The sequence below is a fragment of the Eumetopias jubatus genome, unplaced genomic scaffold (genome assembly GCF_037043125.1).
Source record: "Eumetopias jubatus isolate StellerSeaLion01/CBP00866 unplaced genomic scaffold, mEumJub1_p1.0 scaffold_11, whole genome shotgun sequence".
Classification (NCBI taxonomy): Eukaryota; Metazoa; Chordata; class Mammalia; order Carnivora; family Otariidae; genus Eumetopias; species Eumetopias jubatus.
The window spans coordinates 67,749,708-67,765,744 of record NW_028274817.1 but is presented as its reverse complement, the minus strand read 5'-3'; the positions used below and the strand labels follow the sequence as shown (position 1 = coordinate 67,765,744).

General features: G+C 35.6%; 1 protein-coding gene and 1 pseudogene across 1 annotated transcript in view; one reads left to right on the top strand and one right to left on the bottom strand.

The window, feature by feature from the left end:
- Positions 1–16,037, top strand: part of CHIC1 (cysteine rich hydrophobic domain 1) — a 63,006-nt gene that overhangs the window by 18,325 nt on the left and 28,644 nt on the right. The window contains exons 2-3 of the mRNA XM_028101481.2: positions 104–158; positions 11,017–11,172. Of these exons, the coding sequence (XP_027957282.1) occupies positions 104–158; positions 11,017–11,172 (211 nt within the window). The remainder of the gene's footprint in view (positions 1–103; positions 159–11,016; positions 11,173–16,037) is intronic.
- Positions 12,737–12,961, bottom strand: LOC114207507 (anaphase-promoting complex subunit 13 pseudogene; annotated as a pseudogene).

The window sequence follows — 16,037 nt, the reverse complement described above, 5'->3', positions numbered from 1 at the left end:
CAACATCAAAAGAAAAATGCATGGCTTTGTTACTTACTTAAAAAGGGAGGGGGTAAAGAGTTAAATATGCTGGGTAGAAAATATTTTGTTCTTTGTTTTTAAGGTTTGGCTTGAGCAACAAGTTTGATACTGAATTTCCCTCAGTTCTAACAGGGAAGGTAAGTGAGAGTTTGCTTTGAACTTTTCAATTCTAAAAGTATTGTTTTATAGCTTATTCAGTATTATGACAAATGCTTTGGCTCCCCAGTAATGATGGTAACAAGAGGCCAGGGTACTTGGAAGCTGTGTCATTAGTGACTGAAAGCTGTCACCATGACTACTAGCCTATGACCAGTTATCTTGCTCATTGTACATTAATGCCAGCCATTATTTGCCTATCTGTTCAGTTTTTCCAGTTTTGCCCTTTATTCTCAGCACCAGTAGCTATAATTGTTTTCATTTAGGTCCATAATCCCAATGTCTTTAGAGTTAACAAAGTTATCATTGTTTAACTTTGTGTCACTCTATTATTTTTAAAGTGTCCTGCAGTATGATTTGTTATACATCAAAAGAATCAAATGTTTGGTCAGACGTTTTTCTACCTTTTAGATAGTTTGAGTTTCTAAAATTGGACTTGCTGCAATAAATTAGTACCTTTCTATTCCCTGGTTCCTCTACATTCAGTAGTATCTTCATGCTTGAGGTTCAGTATTCAAAGACTTCTTAGGATTTGAAACTATGTTTGGAAAATCCTCTTACAATAGGAATGCTAACTTCTAGGCCCAAAGAAAAAGGCTTTGACTAAGGCAAAAAGTTACTTACACATGTTTGTCACTTGAGGAAATACAGAAGAAAGAGAAAAGCCATTATATTAAAAAATACTCAAAAATTTCCAAATGGTTAATAGCTGAATGTTATATAGGTAAAATGATGATTTGGGATTAAAAGAAATTATCCTGTTCAATTTTAGTGCTAGAACAATGCTACTTGTCAGTATAGATTTGGTCATATTTTAAAATCATTCCATTCCCTAAAGGGCTTTTATGCAATTTACTGTTAAATTTTCTCATAATGTTAGTGAGAAAAGCGAGGTACAAATCCGTGCCTACAATATGTGTAGGCACATATTTTCCCCCCCTTTATTAGGGGGGAAAATAAGCACATTAATAATTGCATAAAGAAATTCTAGAAGGTTACACATGGCACTAAATAAAAGTGGTTACCTTGATGGGAGAAGAGGAGAGAGATGGATGGAGGCAAGGGTAAGGATGAGATCATTTTTGGTATTTTGGTATTTAGTATTATTTTGATTTTTGAACCATGTCACTATGTTACCCATTCAAACCTTAATTTAATTTGTCCTCTTGTTCTAAACTCTGAGAATGGGATAAAATGCATCTAATATTGGCTCCTTTTTGTCATGATACATTTTCTAGCTGCTTGCTTTTCACTTTTGGCCTAATCCCAATCTTTTCCCCAGCTTTATTCAGAAGGGGGGAGAGAAAGACAGCAGAGTTATTTCTTTTCACAAGGGTTATCACTAAAATTATAAGAAATTCTATTTGATTTAACCCTGAAAGGTATTTTATACTTTATTTGCTTCCTTTACCCCCTGTAAAATGGAAGCTAGTTAGAGACGGTATAGAGTAGTTAAACTTTGAAATCAGATCTGGGTTGGAATACAGGGTCTATCACTTGGCTTTGTGGCCTTGAGCAAGCCACTTCTTTGAGCCTCAGTTCTTATGTGAATAATACCTCACTTCTTGTTGTAAGGATTAAATGAAAGAGCATGTATAAAATTTTGAGTGTACTGTCAGGTACTTATTAGCTTCCCAGTGTAAGTTTTTTTTTTTTTTTTCCCACCAGTGTATCCTAGTTTCATCCTGATTGTTTATTTCTCCAGTTTTTTTCTGACTAGCTTTCAATTTTTAACTGCTTTTGCTACTTTTACATTCTTTACTGAGAAACAGTTTATTCACTGGTCCCATCAATAATCTGTCCTTTTAACTGTTGACCTTTTCTGCCTCTCCTGATGTATAATGTCAAATCATTCCATATAATAAGCAAGTGGAAATAGTCCCTGGCTAAGTTAACAGAAAATATGTGTCCATTTACCTTTTTAGGATACAAAGAGCCCTTTGGTTTGATGTTTTGGCCTCACTCTCTAGAATGTTCTACCTTCCTATCCTGATCATTTAGAATAATTTGCCAATTGAAGCAGCAGTTCAAACTTAGATTTGTTTTATATGAATTAACCATAAATATTTTCTCCAAAAGAAAAAAAATAGCTGTGGAAAAATCCCTTGAATAACGTGTTTGTGGAAAGATGACAAATTCAATATTAAATTAAAGAGAATGTGAATTAAAACATCTCCAATGGAAAACTTGTTCTTTGTGTTTCCCTGGTGCTGCTGCATGTGTTGTCTGGGCACTTATATTCAGTTTTCTTACTGGTTTGTTTTTTAAAAGTTTGAATTACAAGTCCAAGGAATTCTAGAAAATTAATAATCAAAAAAAAATGTCAGAGAACAGTTTCCAGGCACAAATGTATCCGTCTTTGAAATTGGCCAGTTTTATATGCTCAAGGAATATTTAGAATATTTCTTCATACTTCTTCATTTCTTTCCAAGCCTTCTAAAACTAAAAACTTCACCATTGAAAAAGATAGTACAGTTTTTCTTTTAAACTAGAGTAAGAATGTTAAGCTGCTTTTGGTATGCATTTACAAAACATATGATCTGAATATGAGCTGTTCTTAAAGATATCCTTTTTTTTAGGTGACCATTTCTATAGCACATATTAATGATTGGGTATTTATTCTAGTGTGCATTATTTAAAGAAATGAGGCATAAATGATACTGTGATTTTTTTTCTTAGTTTAGTTTTTAGTGATGAAAACAACACTAACAAGAATTCTGAAAGTCTGATTTTTAAAAGTCACATGGTGATAACATGAGCTTTACTCATTTTTCTCTTCAATGAGACAATTTTTGTCCAGTGGGCACTGTTGTATTTGTATAGGTTATTATGAATTATCAAAATGCTTCTCTGATACCTGGGGGAATAGGCAAGAAGAATTACATTAGCCGGGAAGAAAAAAAACCAAAAGGAAGGTCTGAATTCCAAACTTAGCAGCCTTTGTGTAAAATATTTTAAAATGAATAAATGCAGTCTCTAAAATAGAAAAATATTCCTTTTACAAAATCAGTCTTCTGGCATGAATGGGATTCTAAATAGCTTTTATGCCTAAACTAAGCAAAATTACACGGAGTTAATTCTGAAGACATAAAAAGCCATTTTGACAAGCTTCGTGGTTCAGTACTAATTTTGTGCCTATGTGTTAATACTTCTTATACAAATAAAAAGTTAACCTTTTATATTAAGTGCAGAAAAGATTGTTTCCCCCATTTCACTAAAGATAAGTCTTCTTCTCATGATAGGATATATCAAACAGGTGCATACACACAGATTCTGGTGACCAGAAAATGAAAGAACCACTGAACTTTAGAAAAGAAATGAAAGCTTCTGGCCCTCAGCTTGAAACAATTAAATGGTGTTTATGAGATCAATGTGCAGTGTTGGGGGAAGCCTAAGCCATAAAATCGACCATTACTATTGTGATCCAATATGACAAGTGATTGATAGGGTTGTGTTCCCCATGATTGAAGGAGGAAAAACAGTCTTGCTGGATTTTGCTTATATTTTCTTCTGTTTGCAGAGTCTCTTGCATCCTGTTATAAAATATTATGAACCTTTCCCCACCTTTATGATGTGGCTTTCTTTTTTCTTTACAAGAAAGTCAAAAGGAATTAAACTTTCTTTACAACCTGCCCTTCAGCTAGAAAGTAAAAGGCTTCCATCTAACTTTCATTATTAAAGATACTCAGTTATATGGAAGTAAATGAGTAAAACTCTGACTCCACACAGTTAACTAAACATTTTTTCACAATGTTTAAATCGGGAGTTAACCAATTCTCATTTCCTATGTCTTTATCATCTGTTTTATGACTTTTACTGTCATTCAAATACAGATTTTTTTTCCAAAGACAATCCTGGATCCCTTTTAAAGGCAAAACACAGATTTTATTTTATTGTTTGAAATTCTAGTAGTTTTCCTTTCAATATATTTATCTTATGACTTCAAAAAATTTGAATTCTCATTTTTAGTAACACCAGTATTGTAGTTCTTAGTTTGCCCATGGTAACAGAGTACTAATGGACAGGATTATGTGTTAAAGGTGGAAAGTATTGGCAGGAAAGAAGGAAAATTGTTACATTTTTTTTTAAAGTTTTGGTTAATTTATTTCCAGAAGGATGTAATAAAAGAAAAAATTTATAACAAATTTTATGTATCTTGGCATATATTTTATTCACAATATTTTGAACAAAAAGCAAGTTTTACATTTTGGACTGATTAGTTTCTGGCTTCCAAATAAATATTCTAAGTAAAAATTTTACTTTTTAAATAAAAATTTAAATTCTAATTATAAGCACTTAAATTTGTAAGTGCACAGATTTAATAATTTTATGATTTACATTTACCAGATTTTTAAAAATGTGTTAGTGTTTCTAGATACACAATTCAAAGAGAATTGGTAGTAATGTTATATTACAAATTAGAGCTAAATATATTTTCCTTATTTTAATTTCTGTTTCATTGCTCAGTGATTGACTAGGGAAAAGAAGTTGAGTATCACTGTCTGAGAGGTAAATCTGAAGATAGCAACTTGGCATATGAATCTTTTGATAAAAGAAAAGATTTTATTTATTTATGTGACAGAGAGAGACACAGCAAAAGAGGGAACACAAGCAGAGAGAGTGGGAGAGGGAGAAGCAGGCTTCCCACGGAGCAGGGAGTACAATGCAGGCCTCGATCCCAGGACCCTGGGATCGTGACCTGAGCCGAAGGCAGACGCTTAATGACTGAGCCACTCAGGCGCCCCTGGCATCTGGTTTTTTAAAAGGACATCTCTTTTTTTCCTCTAAAGAACTGAAGAACTGAAGAGCATTGAATTTGCATTAAAAATGTAGCTGATTGACCATCACAGGCCACGCCCACCTGTGCACCTTTCTGGACACCTTCCACTGTCCCCAGGTGCCATCACGCACCTGCCCAGCCAGATGCCCACAGGTGCCTTTGCACACTGCACTCAATTGCACACCCCTAGCAGCCCTCATGGGCCATGCCCAACCACACACCCTCAGCCACCATCACACACCATGCCCAGCCTTGTGCCCTTGGTCAACCCATCCTGAAGCCCCCAGTTGCCATAGTGCTTCGGGGGATCCAGCATAGGACTACTGACCCAGCACAAATTTTGCTAACACTACCCCTCTGCTCCCAAGTCCCCCAGTGGGGAACCCTCCCCCCCAGAGTTTGCCTGCTGGGTCCCACAGAGAGCAGGCATGGTCACAACAGGCAGAGAGTCAGTGCAGATGACTGCACTAAAAGGAAAATTAAATCAGGTGAAATAGCAGGGCATAAAAATACACATAGGATACTCTACTGAAGGGCCAGGTTCTGGTGAACAGGGGACACTGCACTCCAGGGCTCTCCAGGACCTCTTCATAAAAATCATTATTTTCAAGAACAGAAGAAACAACTGACTTTCTTTACATACAGAAAGAGACACAGAGAGGCAGACAAAATGAGGAGACAGAGAAATTTATCCCAAATGAAAGAAAAGGACAAGGCCATAACCAGAGACCTAAGTCAAACAGATGTAAGTAACATGCCTGATAGAGAATATAAGCAGTGGTCATAAGAATACTCACTGGACTTAAGAAAAAAGTGGAAGACATGAGTGAGACCCTTAACACAGAGAAAGGAATAACATAGCAGAGATAAAGGGCACAGGGCACAATATAAGTGAAATGAGAAACATGCAGGGTTCCTGGGTAGCTCAGTTGGTTAAGCATCTGCCTTTGGCTCAGGTCATGATCTCAGGGTCCTGGGATCGAGCCCCACATCGGGTTCTCTGCTCAGCAGGGAGCCTACTCCCTCTCCCTCTGCCTGTCGCTATGCCTACTTGTGATCTCTCTCTCTCTGTGTGTCTGTCAAACAAATAAAATCTTTAAATAATAATAATAATAAAGAAATGAGAAACATGCTTGATGGAATGAACAGAGGTTGGAAGAAGCAGAGAAATGAATTAGTGAGCTAGAAGACAAAGTAATGGAAAGTAATCAAGCTGAACAAGGGGGAGAAAAGAATTATGCAAAATGAGAATAAACTGAGGGATCTCAGTGACTCCATCAAATGTAATAGCGTTCATATTATAGGAATCCCAGAAAAAAGAGAGAGAAGGGGGGGCAGAAAATTTATTTGAAGAAATAAGAGCTGAAAATTCCCCCAGTCTTGGGAAAGAAAAAGATATCTAGATCCAGGAGGCACAGAGAACCCCCAACAGAATCAACAAAAGCAGACCAACACACAGACATATTGTAATTAAATTTGCAAAATATAGTGATAAAAAATTTTAAAAGCAGCAAGACAAAAGAAGTCATTAAATTACAAGGGAAAACCCATAAGGCTAGCAGGAGATTTTTCAACAGAAACTTTGCAAGCCAGAAAGGAGTAGCATGATATATTCAAAGTGCTGAATGGGAAGAATCTGCAGAGAATACTCTACCCAGCTAGGCTATCATTCAGAATACAAGGAGAGAGAGAGTTTTCCAGACAAGCAAAAACTAAAGGAGTTCATGACCATTAAACCAGCTCTGCAAGAAATACTAAAAGGGACTCTTTGAGTAGAGAAACTCAAAGTGACAGTATAGAGGTAGGAAACACAAAAGCAGTAAAAATGAATTTTTCTGCAAAAAAGTCAAGGAACTCACAAAAAGATATAAAATACAATAACGTATATCTAAAAGGTGTGGGGGACAGGAGAAAAGAATGTGTTCAAACTTAAATGACCATAAAAAATATAGACTGCTATATGCAGAAGAGGTTATATGCAAACCTAATGGTAACCACATATCAAAAGCCACTAATAGATATGCAATAGATATCCAAATATATCATTAAAGAAAATAAGCAAAACATGAAAAAAGTCAAGAAAGGATCAGAGAAGAGCTTCAGAAACGACCACAAAACAAGTAATAAAATGGCAATAAATATGTATCTATCAGTAATTACTTTGAATGTAAATGGGCTAAATGCTGCAATCAAAAGACGGAGGGTGACAGAATGGATAAAAAAAAAAGAGCCATCTATTTGCTGCCTGCAAGAGGCCCATTTTAGACCTAAGGACACCTACAGATTGAAAGTGAGAGGATTAAGAAACATTTAACATGCAAATGGATGTCAAAAGAAAGCCAGAATAGCAACATTTATATCAGACAAAATAGACTTTAAAACAAAGACTGTAACAAGAAGCAAAGGAGGACAATATATAATAGTAAAGGGGATAATCCGACATGAAGATATAACAATTGTAAATATGTATGCACCCAACATAGGAGCACCCAAATACATAAACCAGTTAATAACAAACATAAAGGAACTACTCCATAATAATATAATAATAGTAAGGAACTTTAACACCACACTTACATCAAGTGGACAGATCATCTAAACAGACCATCAACAAGGAAACAATGGCTTTGAATGACACACTGGAACAGAAGGATTTCACAGATATATTCAGAACATTAGCTTCTAGAACAGCAGAATACACATTCTTTTCAAATGCACATTCATGATTAAAAATCCTTAACAAAATAAGTTTAGAGGGAACATACCTCAACATAATAAAGGCCACCTGTGAAAAACCCACAGCTACCATCATCCTTAATGGGGAAAAACTGAGAACAAGACAAGGATGTCTCCTCTCACCACTTGTATTCAACATAGTACTGTAAGTCCTAGCCACAGCAATCAGACAACAAAAAGAAATAAAAGGCATCCAAATCAGCAAGGAAGAAGTCAAGGTTTCACTATTTGCAGATGACATGATACTATATATAGAAAACCCTGAAGGCTCCACCAAAAAATTGCTAGAACTGATAAATCTAGTAAAGTCACAGGATACAAAATCAATGTACAGAAATCTTCTGCATTTCTGTACACTGATGAAGTGACAAGAAATTAAGAAAACAATCCTATTTACAATTACATCCAAAATAAGACACCTAAGAATAAACCTAACCAAAGAGGTGAAAGACCTGTACTCTGAAAACTATAAATCACTGATGAAAGAAATTCAAGACAACACAAAGAAATGGAAAGACATTCCATGCTCACAGATTGGAAAAACAAATATTGTTAAAATGTCTATATTACCCAAAGCAGTCTACAGATTTGTTGCAATCTACAGAGGCATTTTTCACATAACTAGAACCAACAATCCTAAAATTTGTCTGGAACCACAAAAGACCGCAAATAACCAAAGCAATCTTGAAAAAAACAAAAGCAGAGCTGAAGGCATCACAATTCCAGACTTCAAGTTATATTTCAAAGCCATAGTTACCAAAACAGTATGGTACTAGCATAAAAACGATGTGGAGACAAAAGAACACTGTGGGGAATGCAAACTGGTTCAGCCACTATGGAAAACAGTATGGCAGTTCCTCAAAAAAGTTAAAAATAGAACTGCTTTATCATCCAGCAATTGCACTGCTGGGTATTTACCAAAGAATACAAAAACACTATTTCAAAGGGATTTATGCCCCTCGATGTTTATAGCAGCATTATTTACAATAGCCAAGGTATGAAAGCAGTGTAAGTGTCCATGGATTGATGAACGGATAAAGATGTGATATGTAGTTATAGATACAGATATAGGTATATCCACACAATGGAATATTATTCAGCCATAAAAAGTATGGAATACTGCCATTTGCAACAACATGGATGGAGCCAGAGAGTATATATATTGCTAAGTGAAATAAGTTGGTCAGAGAAAGACACCACATGATTTCACTCGTATGTGGAATTTTAGATACAAAACAAGCAAAGGGAAAAAAATAAGACAAAGCAAGAAACAGACTGTTAACTCTAGAGAACAATCTGATGGTTAAGGGGAGGATGGGTGAAATAGTGATGGGAATTAAGGAGTACACTTGTCTCTATGAGCACAGGGTGAAGTATGGAACTGTTGAAATACTCTATTGTACACCTGAAACTAATATATCACTGTATGTTAACATAGTGGAATTAAAATGAAAAATTAAAAAACAAAATGTAGCTAATTATCCTTTTGTTTATAATAGAATGTGTAGGAAGGCCATGGATTATTAATGGTTACCTGATCAAATGCCTTGCCTTCAGGTGAGACCAGGCAAAAGAGAGCTTTGCTTTTCGTTCTCCAAATCTCATCAAGAGATAGGATTCATTGGCTTTCTTTTTCAAAGCATTCTGGTTATTAATGAGATTCTTTTTAAGATATGATTTCCATTTCCTGTGAGTATATAAGGCAAAGATTATTATTCTCATTTTATACATGGGAAACAAACTCAGAAAAATTAAATGAATTTGCCTATGATTTTTTGTAGCTAATAAGTAACTAGAATCAAAATCTTCATTTATTGTGTAATATCCTTAGCCTGTTAGCATTTTCTGTTTTTCAGTTGTAAGGCATGGTTCTCTGAAATTATTTTCATATTTACCCCAGAAGTTAGTCATTTAATTGGAATTCTTTTTACTCAGTAATTGTCTTTAGGTCATATTGCCAACAATTTAGTTGGAGAATAGATTAGTTTACATACCCATGTAAAAACAGTTTTGAGCTTGCAATTTTACAACTACTATTTGTTGGTTAACATATTGGGAGGAAAATCAAATTTATGGGTTAAGCAATTAACTTTATTGGGTGGCATGAACAATTCTAATAAAGCTAGTATAAGTAATGTTTTATTCATGATGGGGCTGAATTCTTTGGCCATGTATCTTTATAACATCTGCTAATAGGTATATGTTTTGTAGTGTTGATTCTAAGATATGTAATAAATTGAAAAACTCTAGTACAATTTTTACTTGGAAGAGTTGTAAAGCTCCATATTTTATATGCCAGACATATTAATGGAAGAGTTGTAAAGCTCCATGTTTTATATACCAGACATGTTAATGGGGTTTTTATTTTATAGCAGCTTATTTTTTCTAATATTTTCATAATTTTTGTTTTCACAGCCAGATGCTGGATTTTTTTCCCATAGATTTTGCAGTCTGACAGCTTTCTAAATGAAAAGGAATAATTTTAGTGATCCAGAAATGTGATTTCACCGAAAGCAAACGATTTTTAGTATGCCTTTGAATTGTATAACCTTCAAGCGGAATTTTCGGTATAAATCTAATTATGCCTGTCATGCTCTTGCCTTTGAACTGACTTTGTTGTTGTTTACAGAGAGGCACAAGCAGCCACTTCCAGGAATGGAAGTAGTAATTAAAATATTAAATTTGTATATTTAAGGACCTTTCAAATTTCAAAATTTACAGCAGTTTTTGAGTCCATTTTATGCTGAATATTAAGACCCTTTTTTAAAAATGTAATTACTCCTCATTGTCTTATTAGTGTAGCTTTTCCCTACAAACAATGGCAAGTGTTAAAATTGTTACACCGCAAACTTGCCAGGGAGAAAAGTGTCAAGAGTTGCCTATTTAAAAGTAATCAAGGAATATTGCCAAAGTCTAATTTTAATTCCATTTCCTCTGATAGTATTTAGGTTTTTATTGTTATATTATGCTTCTAGTCTTACTAGTCAGAATGATTGGAGACTATAATATTGCCTGAATAATGAGAATATTTGGTAGAAAAACTGCTTGACGGGTATTCTTTACCACCAATTTTGTTGTCCTTTTAATGCTGGTAATTTCAGAAGATTATTTTTGAACATCAGAATAAGTTCTGTAAACATAAAATTATATTGTTTTACTTTCTAATGTCATCCAAGAGTATGTAATACATAAAAGGAGGATATCTATTTAGACGTGTAATTCCTTAAAGTATTTGTAAAAGACAAACATTTTCTTTAAATTTAGAGATAAATAGTGGAAAGCTGCCCACAAACTGTTAAATAAAGATTGCGCCCTTGTTATAGGTGGCCCCAGAAGAATTTAAGACCAGCATTGGCCGTGTGAATGCATGTTTGAAAAAGGCTCTCCCAGTCAATGTGAAATGGCTGCTATGTGGTTGTCTCTGCTGCTGTTGCACCCTGGGTTGCAGCCTGTGGCCTGTTATTTGTCTCAACAAAAGAGTGAGTAACCATTTTATTGTATAACCATAGAGCTAATTAACATTTATTGAATACTTATATGTACCAAGTATGTTACATGATTTTTTAAAAATTCTCTTCAGTGTTAGGCTCATTCTGGAGACAAGCTTGGGGACAGAGAGATAAAGTGATTTGTCCAGCCTTTTTTAATACTTTGTCACTTAATATGAGTTCCCATAATTTTATTTTATTTTTTTACTCTTATTTTTTTATTAGTTTCAGGGGTAGAATTTAGTGATCCATCAGTTGCATATAACACCCAGTGTTCATTTCATCAAGTGCCCTCCTTCATGCCCATCACCCAGTCATCCCTTCCCCCCACCCACCTCCCTCCAGCAACCCTCAGTTTGTTTCCTAGAGTTCAGCATCTCTTATGGTTTGCCTCCCTCTCAATTTTCATCTTATTTAATTTTTCCTTCTTTTCATCTATGTTCATTTGTTTTGGTTCTTAAGTTCTACATATGAGTGAAATCATACGGTATTTGTCTTTCTGTGACTGACTTATTTCGCTTAGCATGATATCCTCTAGTTCCATCCACATCATTGCAAATGGCAAGATTTCATTCTTTTTGATGACTAATATTCCATTGTATATATATACAACATCTTTATCCACTCATCTGTTGATAGACATCTGAGATCTTTCCATATTTTGGCTGTTGTGGACATTGCTGCTATAAACATCGGGTGCAGGTGCCCCTTCGAATCGCTGTTTGTGTCCTTTGGAAAGATATCTAGTAGTGCACATGCTGGGTTATAGGGTAGCTCTATTTTTAATTTCTTGAGGAACCTCCATACTGTTTTCCATAGTGGCTGTACCAGCTTGCATTCCCACTAACAGCATAAGAGGGTTCCCCTTTCTCCATATCCTTGTCAACATCTGTTGTTTCCTGAGTTGTTAATTTTAGCCATTCTGACCAGTGTGAGGTGGTATCTCATTGTCGTTTTGATTTGTATTGCCCTGTTACTGAGTGATGTTGAACATCTTTTCATGTGCCTGTTGGCCATTTGTATGTTCATGTCTTCTGCCCATTTCTTGACTGGATTATTTGGTTTTTGATGGTTGAGTTTGATAAGTTCTTTATAGATTTTGGATACTAGCCCTTTATCTGATAAGACATTTGCAAATATCTTCTCCCATTCTGTAGGTTGTCTTTTAGTTTTGTTGACTGTTTCCTTTGCTGTGCAAAGCTTTTTATTTTGATGAGGTCCTAAAAGTTCATTTTTGCTTTTGTTTCCCTTCCTTTGGAGGCATGTCTAGCAAGAAGTTGCTGTGGCCAAGGTCAAAGAGATTTCTGCCTGTGTTCTTCTCTAGGATTTTGATGGATTCCATTCTCACATTTAGGTCTTACATCCATTTTGAGTTTATTTTTATGTAAGGTGTAAGAAAGTGGTCTAGTTTCATTCTTCTACATGTGGCTGTCCAATTTTTCCCAACACCATTTGTTGAAGAGACTGTCTTTTTTCCATTGGATATTCTTTTTTTTTTTAACATTTTGTATCTATATATTTTTCAAAAATCTGTCCATGAAGAAGGAGCTGGGTGTTAGTTTTCTATAGGGGGGATATTCTCACGGACATACTGTAAGGCCAAGTTGGTCCACTTCATTTATTGTTCTTTAACAGATTCTGTGGTGCCACCGTTGCCCTGTTCAGGTTCAGGAAGCTCATTCAGTGGTATTGCAACATCCTCATACGGCAGCTTGTCTTCTTGCCAAGCATCGTCAGTCAAGTCCAAGGTCCTTCCATCTCTCTGTACCTCACTGCCCATTCTCCTGCAGCTTTAATCTTGTCAGACCCGTGCCGGACCCAGCGCTCCATCTACTTCCCTCCATTGGATATTCTTTCTTGCTTTGTCAAAGATTAGTTGACCATGGGGTTGAGGGTCCATTTCTGGGTTCTCTATCCTGTTCCATTGATCTATGTGTCTGTTTTTGTGCCAGTACCATACTGTCTTGATGATTACCACTTTGTAATACAGCTTGAGGTCCGGAATTGTGATACCTCCATCTTTGGTTTTCTTTTTCAACATTCCTTTGGCTATTCGTGGTCTTCTCTGGTTCCATACAAAGTTTAGGATTCCAGCTCCATGAAAAAAGCTGATGGTGTTTTGTTAGGGCTTGCTTTGAATGTGCAGATTGCTCTGGTTAACATAGACATTTTAACAATATTTGTTCTTCCAATCCATGAGCATGGAAAGTTTTTCCATTTCTTGTGTCTCCCTCAATTTCTTTCATAAGTGTTCTATAATTTTCAGAGTACAGATCCTCTACTTCTTTGGTTAGGAATACCTATTCCTAGGTGTCTTATGGTTTTTGGTGCAATTGTAAATGGGATCAATTCCTTGATTTCTCTTTCTTCTGCCTCATTGTTTTGTCAAAGATTAGTTGACCATGGGGTTGAGGGTCCATTTCTGTTTTGATGGGGGTTGCTTTGAATGTGCAGATTGCTCTGGTTAGCATAGACATTTTAACAATATTTGTTCTTCCAATCCATGAGCATGGAAAGTTTTTCCATTTCTTGTGTCTCCCTCAGTTTCTTTCATAAGTGTTCTATAATTTTCAGAGTACAGATCCTTTACCTCTTTGGTTAGGAATACCTATTCCTAGGTATCTTATGGTTTTTGGTGCAATTGTAAATGGGATCAATTCCTTGATTTCTCTTTCTTCTACCTCATTGTTAGTATATAGAAATGCAATTGACTTCTGTGCATTGATTTTATATTCTGCGACTTTGCTGAATTCCTGTATGAGTTCTAGCAATTTTTGAGTGGAGTCTTTGGGTTTTCTACATAGAGGATCATGTTGTCTGCTAAGAGTGAGATTTTGACTTCTTTGCCGAATTGGATAACTTTTATTCTTTTATTTTTTTGTTGTTGTTGTCTGATTGCTGAGGCTAGGACTTCTAGTACTATGTTGAATAACAGTGGTGAGAGTGGACATCCCTGTCATGTTCCTGGCCTTAGGGGAAAAGCTCTCAGTTTTTCCCCATTGAGGATATTAGCTGTGGGTCCTTCTATATAGCTTTGATGATCTTGAGGTATGTTCCTTCTACTCCTGCACTGCTAAGAGTTTTTATCAAGAAAGGATGAGTATTTTGTCAAATGCTTTTTCTGCATCTGTTGAGAGGATCATATGGTTCTTGTCCTTTCTTTTATTAATGTGGTGTATCACATTGATTGATTTGCGGATGTTGAACCACCCTGGCAGCCCAGGAATAAATCCCACTTAGTCGTAGTGAATAATCCTTTTAATGTACTATTGGATCCTATTAGCTAGTATCTTGGTGAGAATTTTTGCATCCATGTTCATCAGGGATATTGGTCTGTAATTCTCCTTTTAGGTGGGGTCTTTGCCTGGTTTTGAGTTTCCATCATTTTAAATAAGTGAAATATAAATGGAGTACTGGAGTAAATATAAATGTAACTAGGCTACTTAATTCTTTTCTCAAAACCCAAACCTGTGATTTAAAGTATTTCTAAGCAGGGCGCCTGGATGGTTCAGTTAGTTAGGCATATGCCTTCGGCTCAGGTGATGGTCTCAGGGTCCTGGGATTGAGCCCCATGTTGGGCTCCCTGCTTATTGGGGAGTCTGCTTTTGCCTCTGCCCCCCCCTTCTGCTCATGCCCTCTCTCTGGCTCTCTATCTCAAATAAATGAATAGAATCTTTAAAAAAATAAAGTATTTCTAAGCTACAACTATATGGGAGTTTCTTCTGCTCTGGAGAAAAGCAAAAGTGAGAGTAACCTACATAGCTGGGAGGAAATCCTTAGTTTTGAACATGTTGAAATAACGTTATCATAACAAGACATTACTAGTTACATCATGGATTTAAGACTACTATCTAATCTCATCTTTAAAACTTTTAGTCTTTGGAATGTTTTTATTTCCCAGTGGAAAGATTGAAGCCACCCTGTACTGCACTGATGGTTTCATTTAAACTTTTAAAAAACAAATAATTAGCCTACTAAACTGTCTTCAGAATCATATCACCTTGTGCAGCTATAATAAATGGTATAGTTGTTTGATAAAAACCAAAAATATTCCCAAGAAATAGTCATTCATTTTCCGTCTGCATCTTTCTCCTGCCTTTCTTAATGTGTACTTCAAAAGGAAAATAATGAAACACTGCCATCTGTATGACTTTTTGAATGAAAAAGTTAAACATTTTTTTGATTCCCTTGGTAACTACCAGTAGGTCAAAGCTTGATTTTAAGTAAAGCTTAGTTTATTATTTATCAAAGCATGTACAATATTTTCAGATGGTTTTCTATAAGAAAAAAATTGACAGCATAAATTTCTTTCTCTAGTTGTCATATCTTTTAACAATTACAAATCAGTAACTCCTATCCATTCCCATTGTTTTTAAAGCCTCAGTGTGAATTAATTATGATTCAGATTTTCAATCACACAAATACAGCCAATTTTAATTACTTAACAGAATTTTAGGTTTTAATATTATCTGGGATCTATCATTTTTACTGATGACCTGTTTACTCTTTGTCTATTTGTCGATACTTTCACCACATGGCCTGAAATAGAAGCAGTTTTTTTCAATCATGTGACTTTACTATGCAAACTTCTAATAGAATATGATATTAATACTGATGCTGTGATTTCACCCTCGCCCCCATTACTTTGGTTAATTAATTTTTCACATTGAAGTTGAGGTATCAGGGCACCTGGGTGGCTCAGTCAGTGAAGTGTCTGCCTTTGGCTCAGGTCATGATCTCAGGGTCCTGGGATTAAGCCCCACATCGGGCTCTCAGCTCAGCAGCGAGTCTGCTTCTCCCTCTCCCTCTGCGATCTCTCTTGCTTTCGCTCTGTCTCAAATAAATGAATAAAATCT